Source organism: Heterocephalus glaber, unplaced genomic scaffold, assembly GCF_053883595.1.
Source record: "Heterocephalus glaber isolate CG9 unplaced genomic scaffold, H.glaber_assembly_v1.0 deba00000901, whole genome shotgun sequence".
NCBI classification, from domain to species: domain Eukaryota; kingdom Metazoa; phylum Chordata; class Mammalia; order Rodentia; family Bathyergidae; genus Heterocephalus; species Heterocephalus glaber.
Genome location: NW_028258171.1, coordinates 929,952 through 945,837, shown reverse-complemented (window position 1 = coordinate 945,837; position 15,886 = coordinate 929,952). Strand labels below are relative to the sequence as shown.

Genomic DNA, 15,886 nt, shown 5'->3' with positions numbered 1-15,886 from the left:
AAGCAGTACATAGTAAATAAAGCCCCCTTTTGAATTCCAAGATGCTGTTCACTGTGGATTTCTTTGGTTCATTTGGGGATAAAAGTTTGTATTAGAATAAAGGATGGAAGAATATGGGCCCACATGTTGAGAGCTGAGCAAGGAAAAGAAAGAAATGTCAAATCTTATAAGTTCAGAAAGGAGAGATCACATGAGCTCAGAAGAAGGATCAAGAAACAGTAAAATTACAGGAGATATAGTCTCAGGCCAGGGTGAAAATAATATGACTTGGACAAGATGCAAGATGGCACCAGATGGATATAGGCTGACCGCAGGAAAGGCAACACATCTCTCATGGAGCCTGACCTCCCCTCTCATGACAGACCAGGCAGACATCTTGCAAACTACGATTCAGGGCACATCTCCAACACTCGGGTCACCTGCAATTACAGTCGGGAACGGTGACTCCAAAACATGGAGAAGCTCCCAGGGGACTGGCCAGGCTTCACAGTGATCCTGGGAGCAGTGGATATGGTGATGTGTGTCAACATATGATAAGTGTCAGCAGCACGTGGCCAACCCAGGAAGTGTCCTGGAGTAGAAATCACCACCTCTGCAACACCTATGCACTGAGGCTGCAGAGGTACACAAAGTCAATTAACTTTCCAACACAGGAGGCCAGTTTGACTGTGCTCCTTTACCAGAGTACAGGGCTGCCATTCCACTGCATATGCAGGTAGCAAGGCCTCAGTCTCGACCAGATGGCCCTCTAGTCTTCCCTGATTTGGAGAATGTCACCAGGCAGAATTTGTCTTGCAAGGCACAGTATCCATAGGTCACACGATAGGTGAGATCAATTGTAAATGGACCAAATATGAAGTCCACACATCTCCCATAACCTCCTTCCCAGAACCAGGCATGCACCAACTTCTGGGAACCTGGCCATCAGAAACAGTGCAGTAGAAGAACCAGCATCCAGGAACTTCTGGAGAGAGGTGGATGCAGTAATGCCCTCAGCTAGCTGCAGAAACCAAGCACCGATCTTCTGGAGGTATTGTCCAAAGACGTCAAGGCTTAGAGGCATGGAGAAAGGATGAGGTGGGGTGTAGGGGTTGGTGGGATGGGAGTGAGGGGAAGCAAAGGAATAGAGTGAAACGAGCAGGGGAAGAGGGCAGAGGACTCACACCTGAAGAAAATTACATTGTAAATTTTAAATTAATTTACATTTTAAGAAAGAAGTATTCAGATGGAATTCATGTAACAAAATCCACTACTTAGAATTACAATCCAAAGGCATTTAGCCCACCGTGGGATATATAGCTTATGTACATCCCAAGGGGAGCCCATATTACCATTAGCAGTCCCAACTGCTAATCTCTCTGCATTTGCCTATCTGCACCTTGCCTGGACATGGATTCATAAACATGTGGCCTTTTACAAGTGACCTTTTTTGCTCAGCAAACTGCTTTCAATCTTAAAACACATATTAGAATGTATGAGGCTTTCACAGCTATGACTGTATTCTATCATGTGGTATGGACAAATACTATTTTTTCTCCAGCCAACCATTAAGTGGTAGACATTTGGATGCTTCCCTCTAGTAAATGGATGGTTTCCTGGGAGCTTATCTGTATCCTATGGCACCCAGGTTCAGTTATTCACCATATTCACAGGCCCTTTTTCACAAGCTCTTCTTGAATTTCCTGCAGAAATCTGTTGGGCATGGTTAGTTTGAGATGCTTCAAAACAAATAACCATCAACAGGAAACCAAGAAATTTGTCTTCTAAGGTTGGCATTCTTAAAAACATGATGTGGGGGCAGGAGGGAAATATCTTTTAGATTTTTCTTCAGGGCAGAGAATCCATGGCATTTTCTGGACTATGTTCCACCTAAACAGTGCTGAGTTGTCTCTTATGTGTATACAAAGCGAGGCCAGATTGTGTTGACTTCGTCCCCACAGAAAATCAGAAAACCACATGAGTATCTTTTGTTTAGCACCTTCACTTCCCCTATGCCTTCACTTCCTTTGCTAAATATACATCTCTCTGTTTTGCTTGGCCAACTGAGAACATGATAGCCCTGGACTCTGTGCTAGCTCTCTGCATCCTGGAGAGGAGGCCACTATAACTGTCATTCTGTATTCACTTACCAAATCAGACACAAATTATCCTAAATTCTTATCATGTGTGGAAGAGCCAGGTGGCAGAACGTCTGTGTTGATAAAGCAGCCAGAGGCAGCTAATCATGAGCATATGAACTGTGACTAAGGTGCACAGGAGGGAAAGTTTGCTGTCAGCTCTCTCTTCCACCTTTCTAGTGATTTGTGCTCATGGTTAAGAATCTGGTTGTGAGAGCATCAATGCCCTATTGAGAAGGTGATCAAGAAATCAAGGGATGGACAAGGGAAGAAAGGGAGAGGGGATGAAAACAGGAATTTAGATGTGTTATGTATATGTACCAAATCCATACAAAAATGTAAACATTTTGTATTTCGAACAGGTAGTAATAGATGGTAGATAGGTAGACACATAGAAATAAATAAATGAATGAATGATGAACCTTGACTTTGGGCAGCTGAGTCTAAGTACACAAATGTAAAGTCAAACCTTGTCCAAGAATCATATCCTACAGAGAAGGTGTTGGGAGGAAGGAGAGCAAAAGAGAGATGTGAGTCCACCTGGCATTCCCCACCCCCACTGAAGGAGAAGGAACTAAGAGAAGAGCCTTGGACCATAGCATTCCCTACAACTAACTCTCAGTAGACTTCACCCTCCTCTTCAACTAGGTTACTCAAAGAGCTCTCAAGTCCCTTCCTTTGGTTCTTGAAAGCTGCAGTAAGTTCACTAACCACATGGACCATGATGGTTTCAGAATAATTGTCAGTGCTGTACCTTTCCCTCTCTTTCCCTCCTCCCCAAGGATATTAACTCAATATATAATACATAATTGTGGGTAGAATATTATTCCTTATCATGTGAAATATAATATATGCAATATGAATAAATTTATTTTACAGTCAGTTTTAAAAGACACACTGAGGTTCTTTCTATAACATGCAAGCCTGGAAGTAAGTAGGAAATTCATATCTAGTTCATGGGATGTCACGACCCCGCTTAGCCTTTTAGGTACTGTTCTAAATCTCCTCTCCTTCAGCTTCTTCACCCAACCCCACCTTCTGGTCTAGGAGCTCTCTTGAACCTTTGACCTTCCTGATTCGTGACATCACTCCACTCCAAACAAATCATTACCTGGTAGGACCTGGGGCTTCTGTCAAGTTGTCTGAATAGAAATTTGATCTGTTTCAAGTGCTCTTCATACTGGACACATTTTCTCTTTGGCTTCGGCCATCCAAACATCCTCAAGTACTCTCTCCTCATCCTTTGTGTGTTTGTAATCACTGTTATTCCTTTTCTGACCATTCAGGTAAGAGAGAGAATGAGTAAAACACTAGGTGGGGTAAGAAACTATGTTTCTATGCCAAGATGTTTCATCACTGACAGTCTCCCTCCACTAGTATTTCCACACTACTGTGGATGTGTTCAAAATGGATTATTCATATGTTATGGTGATTTCTGTCTGAATGGGTTCAGGGGGAAAATAATGGGCTATAACCCAGCAGATATTCAAGGAGAAGAACACTTGGGAGGACTCCCATGAAGTAGCCAATGGGGACTACATGGTTTTGGGGGAAAGAAGGGAAGAAAACATGAAAAAGTAGGGAGGAAAAAATATCAGAAAGGAGATAGATGGAGAGCATGGAACGTTCTCTAGACAGGAAACTGATACAGTGTTTCCTTCAGTTACAATGATGGAGAGCATGGACATGTTCTCTAGACAGGAAAATGATATGGTGTTCCCTCCAGTTACAACCAACCTCACACTCGAAAAACTTGGGTTATGACCAGAATTTTAGTTTTAACTTACAACCAAAGTCTTGAGTTACTACCTAAATACTGGATGCTTGTACAGTTGTAAACAAAGCCTCATGAAGCCAGAAAAACATATATAAGTATCAGACTGAGCCCAAATGCATGTGTTTGTGGATGTGATTTTGGTCAGTGCTTTATATAATTGCTACAATCACTGTTATCAGAATGGCCTCCAAAAAGTTAGAAAAAAATTAAGGAAGGAGGAGAAGGTAAAGAAAGCAATCACAATCAAAAAGAAGAAGAAAATTGTGGAGAAATATGAGACTGGTGTTCATGTGACCAATCACGCTAATATATACAGCATGTTGAAATCCATCATCTCGACAACCTTACAGAGAAAAGATTTGTAAAAGGAAGCTAATGTTACTAAAGGTGTTTCTCAAATTAGTAAGTCATGATCAACAGTGTTAGACAAGGTAGAAGGCTATTATTAGAGTGGATAAATGAAAGGCAGATGGCAAGTTATAGCCTATCTAAGTCTATAATTTGTGAAAAAACTAGGGCTATAAATGCAGATCTCATAAAGGATATCTATCAACAAGTGATAATCATGAAACATTTCATGCCAGTAAGGGGTGGCTTCACAATTTTAAAGTGATAACTGGGGTTTATAGTGTAACTAGGCATAGTGAAGCAGCCAGTGCTGATATAAGGGCTGCTGAAAATTACATACACCACTTCAAAACAATGACACGGAGAAATGGCTTTTGCTCTCATCAAATCTCTGATGAAACTGGCCTTTCCTGGAAGAAAATGTACAGGGAAACATACATTACCCAGAAAGAAAAGAAAATACCAGGCCTTAAGCCTATGAGGATAGGCTAAACTTATTGCTATGTGCCAATGCGAGTGGTGACCTCAAGATAAAGCCTCCTCTCTTGGTTCATTACTCTGAGACCCCTAGAGTGTTCAGAAAACATAAAGTCATGAAGTATAGGCTAGGGGTTATGTGGAGATCTAATGCAAAAGCCTTGGTAACAAGGTAACAAGAGTATGCTTTCTTGAGTGGATCAGGGAGGCTTTCTGTCCTACTGTTAAGAAATATCTAGAGGACAAAGGTTTACCACTCAAATCTCTCCTCATCATGAACAATGCTCCTGCTCACCCATAAGATTTGGAAGAAGAATTGGTTGAAGAATTCTCATAGCTCTCAGTCAATTTTTCTGTAAAATTCCTCTATTGCAGCCTATGGACCAGCATATAGCTAACTTTAAGATGCTATACACCAAGAAACTGTTCCTGAAGTGCTTCTAGGTGGTCTCAGATACAAATTTAACCCTTACAGAGTTCTGTAGAGAACATTACAACATCCTTTCCTGTATGGGGTTAATTGAGAAATGGCCAATGTCCTTATAAGGACACTGAGATCTTCCTGGAAGAAAGTGTGACCTAAAATCATATAAGAGAGAGACTTTGAAGGCTGTGTAGAGGATCCTGAACTTTCAATTGATCCTGTGGTTGATGACACTGTCACTATAGCACAGTCCATAGGCTTGCAGGTAGACAGTAGTGATATTGAGGAACTAGTGGAGGAACATTCAGAGGAACTGTCTACAGAGGAACTTCAGCTACTTCTGGCTAAACAACAGAGAATGACAGCTGAGGAGCTTTCTGAAGAGGAGGAGGAGTAACAACAATCAGTGCAGAAAAGTTCTTCTTCTAAAATAAAGGAAATGCTAAAAAAAAAAAAAAATGGACCGAGTTACAAATATTTGTAGAAAAGACACACCCAGAAGGAGAAAAAGCCAATCATTGCATTCACTTGTTTAATGACAATGTCATGTCATATTACAGTGTTACGGAAATCTCGGAAAGAAATATACAGAGACACAGAATTCGGATAAAATAATAAAATTTCTTCTCGAGAGCGGATGGGAATGCCAGAAACCAGTCTGGTCAGTATCCAGGCCCCCTTTGTTCAGCATTTCCCTTTTTATATCCTTTTTAGCCATTATCTCATCCCTAGTGGTCTTTGATATGTAAATACAATCCCAGTTCCTATTTACAAGTCACAGACACAAGTTAGGCCATATACATTGTAAATTCACCCTGGCATGGTAACTTTGTTAGGTTAATGAAGTTACTGGTTAGAGTCAGATAATCTTCACCTTAAACAAGGAGTTACAGGAAAAGCAAATCTTAAAAGAACACATTACTTATTTTGCTTCTACAACTACTTTAATATTCAATCTATTAAGTTATCTAAAACTTTTCTGTATCAACAAAACAGTGTTAAAGAAAAAACAGAAACAGAAAGCCTTAGAACAGTTTTTAGTTCTGAAGATGTTGAGACCTAGTGAGCCAGAAACAATTCCTAGTGAGCTACAGACTCTCCCAAGGAAAAAAGGAAGTAAGAGAGCTAGATTACTGATCTAATTATGGAAGTGGACTCTCCTTCCAAAGAATAACCACCTTGCATTTCATCCTCCCTTCCTGCAAACCAGCGATGTCCATTTGCATGGTGAGCACAGTATGAAATTGTCGCTTCTGGTAAACTAGGCTGTGTTTGTTAGTTACTTTTCTCTCATTGCTGAAACAAAATACCACACACCCAAAGTTAAAGGAGGAAAAGTTTATTTGGCTTACAGTTGGTAGAGGTTTCAGCCCATAATTGGCTGGCACCCAGGAAGGATGGCAGACTGGCAACAGTTCATGGTGCTGGAAGCAACAAAAGCAAGAGACCTTAAGAGCATCTTTCTGCCCTTTTTATCCCATCTAGACTATGAGGATTAGGGCAGTGCCAAATCAATCACTTGAATGTAGTGATTTAGTAATCACACATCCTTAATTCTAGCATCACACATTCCAGATTCAGCCACCCCTGAAAAAGAAAGCCCCACTTCATCTGTGTGAGACTTTGGGGGGACATCTAAATACAAGCCATAATATAGGCACATTTTATAACTTTTTGGTGAATACAGAAAATTATTGGTGTTTCTGGTAAATTATTATGAAAAGGTTAGTTAAGGGGTGCTTTGGAAGTTTTGAAATTCATTATGGGTATTTCCATTATTTCTTATGGAAAAAATAGACTTGGCTTACAACCAACTTGAGTTACAACCAGCCCTTGTGAATGAATTGAGTTTGTAAGTCAATGGTTCACTGTAGTTTGCAATGGAATCTTGATGATCACTGATGATTTCACATGACCACTGAAAGAACACACAGTGTAATCTCCTCAGACAAGGCCAAACTGAGGCCAGCTTGGCAAATGTTTCCTTTAATGGTGTAAGAAGGAAACTAAAGCTGGCATAGGGCTTCCCTTGGAGAAAGCACCTTATGAGAAATGTCACATTATGGTTTTTTGTTGTTGTTTTTTTGTCCTGCCTCTTTCAATACCAATGCCACTTGATAGTTTTTGAATGTGAACATTTTAAAAGTGTGTTTCACATATGATTCTTCCTATATACATCCTTAAAAGGTCATCACCTAGAGGTCCAGAGAAACAATTTTCAGCATTCTATTTCAGACTGATTTTTAAACTAAATAGATTTCTAAATTAAGTGTCTCAGCCCCCGTGCATCAGAAGGACCACTTCCTTTACATGCTCAGTAAGGTTCAGGTGAAAGATTCTTGACATATTTATGGCACTCTTTTTCCTAAAACAGAGTGTATATTTGGTATCAACATCTTCACTAACATACATACTCATGAACCATTTTGACACCTGAGGTTCAAAATAAATACAGTAATACCTTGGTTCATTACAGCTTCTTTTTACAAACAATTCAGTTTGCAAAAAGAAGCATCTGGCAAAATTTTGTTTCTGTTCATGAACTCCAGATAGGTTGACCAACATGACCTCAGCCACAAATGCAAACACAAACATGGCCATCTTCCTCAGAATTGTGAAACAAATTAAGTTCACACACTGAGGTAGCACTGCACTTGCCCACAAACAAAAGGAAAATGTCAAATCCCACATCTCTCATTCCACAGGTATCTGAAGCAATTTTGTGGGCCCCTGTGAGGTTTCCTACATTTAAAAGAATGTGCCTGCATTCCTAGGTACTTCGGAGTTGGAGACAGGAGGATCACATGCTGAAGCCCAGCCTGGGCAAATTAGTGAGACCATCTCTTAACAACAACAACAATAACAGGAAGAGAAGAGAAGAGAAGAGAAGAGAAGAGAAGAGAAGAAGAGAAGAGAAGAGAAACAAAGCTAGGGATATACTTTGGTGGTACAATGCCCCTGACCTTCAATACCCAGAAAGAAGGAATTAACTAGCTATGGTACTGAGTAATTAACATTAAGACCAAAGAAAACCCAAACAAACCAACAATGAAACAACCACAATATCATTTTTATTGTGTTCTAGCAGTATAGATTTGTTATCTTTTAAGAGTGACACATATTTCTACCCAGCTATTCCCAATGGGTGTCTTCCCAAAAGAATTAAAAGAATCATACCACAGTGATATATGTGCACCTATGTTTATAGTGGCACAGTTTGTAATACCTAAAGCTTGGAAACAGCCCAAGTGCCCATCAACTGGAAACTGGATAAAAAAGATCTGGGTTTTTGTTTTTTTTTATAAAATGGAATACTACTCAGCCGTAAAGAATGAGAAACTAGAGACATTTATAGCTAAATGGATGCACATTGAGGACATACTCTTAAGTGAAATAAATAGGACACACATGTGTAAATACCAAATAGTTTCTCTGGTGTGAAAAACTAAAAGTGTAAATAAGGATCAAAATGTATAATTGATAATGTGAAATAGGAAGAAAACGTCTAAAAGAATAGGGGGAAGTGGGAGAGGTAGGGGAAAAGAAAGAAGAGAAAAGAAAAAATATGAGAAAAGGAAAAAATGGAAACAAAGTCTTTGTAAATAGGGAGGGATGGAGGAGGTGAAGGGAGGGCAGGGTAATGGGGAAAAAATAAGAACCAAGATACCTCATGTAAAAGTACAAGATCCCAATGATGAATATAACTGTATTGTATACCAAAAATGTACCAATAAACTGAATAGGAAAAAAAAAGAGTGACACATATTTCTGATTGCTTAAGGTGAGTATTTATAGGTTCTGAGGAGAAAAGAAAACTTTCAAGATCCTCTTTCAATGTTTTTTTCCCCTGCTTGTTATGTGGCTATATCAATTGTAATATCTGTCTAGTAGGCCATCAAGTGACCCATGCATGGCCTGCTCCTCAATTGGTGGTACCTGTAGGGGCCCAGGAATGGTTGTGAGCTCTGGAGACACTCGGTATCCTTGCCACCTCCTCCCTGGAGTTCCTCCTCCCACGAAGGCAAGCACTCCAAATACTCAGTTCCAGGTGCCCTTGATCCCGAGATTCCCTTCCACCCTTGTTTCTCTCGCTCTCTATGCCCACCTGCAGCTGGGCCCAGGAACGGTGCACGAGGGTCAGGAAGCCCTGTGCAGCTTCTGTGTCTGCTGAAAGCACTAGGTGCTGCAGGTTCTCTGGGGGCATGTGTAGGTATGCCTGGGGACTGGAGGTCAGGGTGGACGTGACCTCACTGGGCAGAGACGTCAGCCCATGGCTGTCACCCAGCCTGCCCGTGTGACCCTCCACCTGTTACCTGTACTAGGATCTTCAGGGCCCAAACACTCTTCTCCCTCTGGAGTAGATCCCACAGCACAGGCTGGTAGGGGAGAAAGAAGATGCCAAGAGAGCTGTTTCCCCCATCTTCCTGCAGCTTCCCGGGCACTGCAACTCAACTCGTGGGGATGCATCCTTCCCTGAAGCTAGCTAGTATGTGTGTCTCTGCGGATATGAAGCCCCTTTAGGTCAGGAACCATGTCTCTACCTACTCCTGTATCCTCTCCTATGCCAGGTCCACAGCGGGCTCAACAAATACTTTTAGACCTGAACCAAATTAATGTGAGTCTGGCTAATTCCATTTCAGTGAAGCCCGGGCTACAAAAAATGGGTCTTAACAAGGAATCTGTGTGTACCCTACAGAATCTAGCAAATGCCTTGACACTCAGCAAATGAGTTATGGTATTCAAAATACTTTAAGCTCCTTCACACTACAGAGAAGAAAAGTCCAGAAAAACTACTTACCTAAGTTCACACTAATTTATGGCATAGTTGAACTTAACCAAGGTCTTCTGATTTGTAGCCCCCCCAAATCACTTTCTTTGTTATTTCTACCTTACCTTCTGATATTCTGCCAGCCCTCTAGGGAGAGAATCTGAGCCCTCTAACTTGATCCCCTTCCTTTCTGGAGCAGAAAGGGGGACAATCTAAGAGTGCAAAAGAATAATAAAATGACTTATTTCATGTTTATCATGCCCTGGATTAAGCCCACAGTATGTGTTATCTCATGTAATTCTTAACCACCACCTTACTAATTGGTACTATTGTTACCCCCACTTTATAGCTAAGAAGAAAAAATATACTGCCCATAGAGGCTAAATAACTTGTATAAGACCAGTCACAGAGCTAAGATGTGAACCCAAGTTTGTCAGACCCTAGAGCTGAGTGCTTGCATCACTGTAAAAACCATACCCCTGTCTCTTGGTGTTGAAAGAGTTCCTCTGCAAGCCCCTTCCCTGTTCCAAGGACTTTTCCCTGGGCAAATCTCTCACACTGAAGCAGGGCAGGAGCTTCATCTTGCTCATACCAGAGCTGAGGCTGACAGTGGGTTCAAAGCCTGCTAGGGTTGGCTCTTCTTGCTCCAGGAACTCCCCAACTGTCCGTAGCACACTGTGCCGGCCTTCTGGGCGGAAGGCGTCCCAGAAGGAGCAGTGGTCAGGGAGACTGGAGAGCAGCAGGGCCTGACCCAGCATCCCCTGGGCCTCAGCCCCTCCAGCCCCTGGGCCCAGAAGGAAGGTCAGCAGGCCCAGGAAATAATGCAGGTGTGTGGTGTGGGCAAGAGCTGGCACTGAGAACTGGCAGCCTGGCACCTGGGACAACATACCCAGCAGGAAGGGGGAGGGGGCCAGGCACATTGGAGATGGCCCAAGAGGTGGCAGGGAAGGCAGAAGGGGGGCCAGAAGCCCTTCTAGAAAGCAAGTGTCATTGCCCGCATGACTTATCGTGCACAGGCCTGCTAACCAAGGCCAGAAGGGCACCAGGGCCTCATACATGGTATCATTGGCACAGATCATCAGCAGGAAGCTGCCCCCGTCTGGGCAGTGTTCCCCACAGGGTCCAATATGGCAAGGTGGGAAGGCAGTGGCATCTGGCGTGGGCCCCTGGCACACATGCTGAACCCATGCCTGATTGCTAGGGGGCACAGCCTGCAGACTCACCTCTACACACAGCCGTTCAGCCCACAGAGTCTTGTTCTCCAAGAAGCATCCCCAGAAGATCTCTGGGGTGAGAGGCACAGGGGCCAGGCCATCAGGGCAGCTGGTAGGGGGTGGGAGAAGGCCAGCACAGAGCCGCTTTACCTGACGACGACTGGGGCCAGACAGGGCTGAAAAGGAGAGGTTGCTACAGATTGCATCCAGAAATTTAGCAGGAAACTGGTCATGGCAAGCCTGCAGCCAGCATTGGGCACCTGAACCCGTAGTTAGTATTACCATCCTTATTTCACAAATGAGGAAACTGGGACATGGAATGTGGAACATGTCTAAGCCCACATGACTAGGAAGAGGAGGAGCCGGGAAACCAACCCAGTCACACTCCAAAACCCCCAAACCACACTCCTCTCATCAGTTTTCTCCTCAGCTCTGGAGGCTAAAGCCTTCAGCATCCCACCTCCTCCAGATTTATCGGCCCAAATTCTTGGAATTGGTCTCTTGCTACTTACCATAAGAGCAGCTGTTGAAGGTTACCTAAGAGGAAAAGAGCAAGGAAGAGAAGTACCCCAGTCTCACTCCTGTTGGCCTGCCACTTCTCAGCCCCAACCCCAGATCACTCACCTCCATGGCACTGCCCATTGGCATCAGGCTCTGGCTGGCCCATAATGGAAAAGACCTCATCCTGCAGGGAGTGTGTGACACAAAGCAGCCCCTCCTGGAAGGCAGTATAGAGGGGGGCCCCCACTGTGCCTAGCAGACCACCCCAAAGAGCATCCTCAGAGCCCAGCTCCCCTGGTGGGGTAAGCAAGCCCAACAGACCCTGCAGAAGGTGAGGTGCTGGCTCCCTCCCCTCAAAACCTGTGGCATTGGTGGGGTCCATGCTGGGCTGCACCTGCACCAGGGCCTGCCAGTGGGTGCCCTCTAACAGCAGCAGCAGAGAAGGCAACCAGTCAGCAGCTAGGACACAGTCAGAAGGCCCATCACAGGTACACAGCGGCCTTGTAGGGGAAGGAGGCTCCCCAGGAACTAAAGCTCCCAGCAGTACCTCCACAAGTCCTCCCAGAACACCTGCCTGGTGTACCAGGAAGTCCCGCGGAGTCTGCTCCTGTCCCAGTAGTGCCAGCACATCCCCCAGTAGCCCAAGCATTGGCTCCCAGTCTAGGCTACCTCTCAGTGTCACTAAGAAATCATGGAGATGAAGGGCAGGGGGCTGGAGAGGTGGGGGCTCTCCCAGTGGTCCCTCCCCCATTCTCCCATCCTCAAAAGAAGAAGAAATGTTGGCCAGGAATGCAGAGAACCGTGAGCGGCTGAAGGAACCCTGGGGAGCCTGGTCCAGAGTGGAGAGGAATGACTTCAGGAGGGAGAGATCAGGGTCCAGGGACTGAGGCCCAGTAGTGGCCAGAGTCACTGTAAGGAGAGAAACCCAGAGATCATTGAAGGGGAAGAACCTAGAGCCCAAAGACAGACCGGCTCCTAAGCACAATTCCTTCCCTGGATCTAAAGGGGATGGCAGGGGAGGGTGAGCCAAGCCCTTTTCTCCGGCCTGCAGTAAGTCGTGGCCTGCTTTCTTACGCCTCACTCTCACTTGCAGCATCAGTCTCTGCCCCTCTTCCTGCCCTTTAGCTTTTGTCTAACTGTTTAACCTCCACATTCTTAGGTCTCTTTTTCAGCAGCCCTCACCTGTTCAGTGTTCCTCTCACAGGTGAAGGACAGCAGGGGCAGCAGAAGGGCCCAGAGGTTCAGAGCCATGTTTCTGGGGCAGCACTGGTCCTAGCAGTGGATTCCAGTTATTCTCACTTCCTGTGGGACAGCCAGGTGAAGACAGCCTGGTACAGGTAGCCTGAGGCTCTACTTCAGTGTGTTCTCCCAGAAAACAATATTTGAAACATTACAGCAAGTGTGTCACTTCTGCCACTGAATACTGGATTCTTTGGCTTTGGAGAAGGATGTGCTGCTGTGAGAAGGACCATTGACAAGAAATTGAGGATGAAGTAAGTCACAGAAGGACCCAAACAAGATGCCTTGAGTGAGGAGTCTGGCATGCAAAAATAAGTAGGTACACACGTAGATGGAGAATTAGAGGACAAAGGTGCCTCCAGGGTGTGGTTATTAATCATGGCATATCGGCTTGAATGGATTAAGAAATACTGAGCAGATTAGTAGAGCACAGTACTAGGCGTGTGTGTGTGTGTGTGTGTGTGTGTGTTTGATTGACACGTAGACCAGGAAAGTGAGGTGGGGAAGATCTATCCCAGTTGTATGTAGCACCAACCAATATGTTTCTTCCCTGGACAAGATAAAAGGTGCAAGAAGGAAGTATCTTCACTTTGGGAGTGCTCCAGTCTTCTCTGTCACCTTTTGACACTGATTTTTAGTTTTTTGAGCTTTGCAATGCAGACTCATACTGGTGACCCTACAGTGATCTTCCATTCCTTTGACCTTGGACTGGAGCTGATACCTTCATCTCTCTGATTCTACGGTTTCTATTGTCTGGGCTGAGCAGCTACTGAATTATTCGGCTTGCCAGTGCTCATACAGTCACCGTGGATTCTTCTACATCTGATCCTAGAGGTGGCTATCATGGACTCTCACACTTCTGGATCTCTAAACAGCCATTGTGGACTCTCTCACATCTGATCCCTTGCATTATTATAAATCTATTGACTCTTTTTTTCTAGAGAACCCTAATACAGATTTCAGCACCAGGAATAGTTCTAGAGAAATGGAATTATAAGAATGAATTTCTTTAATTTGTTTCTAGAGTTGACTCTCTAACTTGCTAAGGCTAAAGTTTCCATGGCCTCTCCTTCTAAATGTAGAGAGTTCTGAGAGTTCCTGGTGTGAACTACTTAAAGTAATACACAACATAGTTCCATTTGAATATCCTAATTCACTAGTTGTGAGATGCAAGCAATTTAATGACTCTATATACAATATTTTGAATATTTTTGGAAGAATAAAAAATATAATGATGCTGGCTAGTTGCTCCTAACATCTCTGGACAGACTACTAAAAGAGAATAATGAGCTCCACACATGAATAAGCAATCAAAAGTCTTCTAAGTGTGTCCACAGAGTAATAAAGGAAAATAATGAGCTCAAAGATTCAAATCCTCAGCTCTAGATATGCATAAATAAACTAAAGGCTTGTAAGTGTGTCCTGATCCTTTAGCCAAACATAAACCTCACATAAACCAAACACAAACCATTGTCGGGGCTGAGTAGCTACTGGATTATTCATCTCTCTGAATTACAGTGCAAGTTTAATGGTCAGTCTCAAAGTGTATCTTCAGTTAACATGAGGTTGCTAATCAGAAAAAAACAGGATCCTATAAATTAGAATGGAGATGTATGAGAGGAACCCAATGAGGCTGGGAATCTAAAACTCCTAAATTCTAATGAGATTGTTTTGCCGGAGGAAGAGATTTGCCCACCCTCAGTGGCAGAGGCTTTCCTACACCCACCCCCTGTCATGTTGGCTCCCACCTGTACCTAAGGAAACTAATTCTGGGTGGCCTAGAAAAAAGTAATGACCTTCCCTGGTACAGCTTCCAAGCAGGACAATGCTGACTCTCCTTTGGACCCATCCTCACCACCCACTTTTGCCTCTAGGTCTATAACTAGGCTCAAATCGCAGAAAGCTTCTAAAGGTGAGGTATCAGCATGACCTATGAGGAAGTATGCTACATTCTCAAAGGACTTCTTGAGTTTTATAATTCTGACAAGCAGAGATCTGGGGAACAGATATGGGAATGGATTTTTAAGAGTGTGAGATAATGGCAGAAAAACATAAACAAGTATCAAGCTGTATTTCCTGATATGAGCCTATTAAATAGAGATTCTGGATTTAATGTCATGGCTTGTGGAGTTAAAATGGTGCTGTTTATTTGCTTGGTTGACTGAGTACAGAACAAAATATGGCCCACTGTGAATGAGCAGGAGATGCCTGATATACCTTGGCTTGCTGTTGTAGATGAAGGTATTCACAGCTTGGGGAAATAAAACCACTGGAGTGGATTTACCAGATAAAACCTACTGCTCCACACTGGAAGGATCCAGAAAATGTACCTTCATTAATTCATTAAGAAACAGTTTTGTGAGTGAAGTACCACCATCCTCAAAGAGGTAATTTCTCTCCTCTTTATGCTAGACTTTACAGTGGGGACTGCAGTCACTTGCCTGAAAAACCTAAATATGATGATATGATGGGTATAATTAGATACCTGGATGGCAGGAGCCAAGTCATAGTCATCAAGTGCCAATGGCAAAGTGGGAATACTGTAATGGACACAAAGAACTCAGAATTGTCTGACATGTGCAGACCTATGGCATTGGCTAATCACAGTGTTCTCAGAAGTGAAATAAATAGGAAGCCTGCTAAACACAGGCCTACTAAACAGAAACATTTTAGGGCAAATGAACCTATCCCGAATCATAGCAACAGAGATCATAGCCCCTCAAGCAGCCCCTAGACTTGAATCAGCATACACATTCAAAACCCACTGAATAAAAGGGAGGCTAGTTTCCCTTGAGGAGTGGCCTGGTACACTAAAAGGTCAATCTTTCTCCCACCCTTCCCCAAAGGAACCTATGGCCTTCTACCAGGGTAATTATACATTGGGGAAAAGGAAATGATCAGACATTTTGATGACTATTGGACACTGATTCTGAACTAACTCTGATTCCAAGAGATTCATAATATTGTCAATCTCCAGTAATGCTGAAAGGCAATTGAGGTCAGGGGATCAATCAAGTTTTA

The 15,886-nt window shown here is 43.5% G+C and overlaps 1 protein-coding gene across 1 annotated transcript in view; it reads right to left on the bottom strand.

Moving 5' to 3' along the window:
* LOC101721915 (stereocilin-like) overlaps positions 1–12,877 on the bottom strand; it is a 45,840-nt gene extending 32,963 nt beyond the window's left edge. The window contains 8 exon segments of the mRNA XM_087207997.1: positions 588–614; positions 9,048–9,079; positions 9,249–9,359; positions 9,457–9,519; positions 10,469–11,432; positions 11,638–11,662; positions 11,750–12,535; positions 12,829–12,877. Of these exon segments, the coding sequence (XP_087064123.1) occupies positions 588–614; positions 9,048–9,079; positions 9,249–9,359; positions 9,457–9,519; positions 10,469–11,432; positions 11,638–11,662; positions 11,750–12,535; positions 12,829–12,877 (2,057 nt within the window).
* Positions 12,878–15,886: the final 3,009 nt, after the last annotated feature.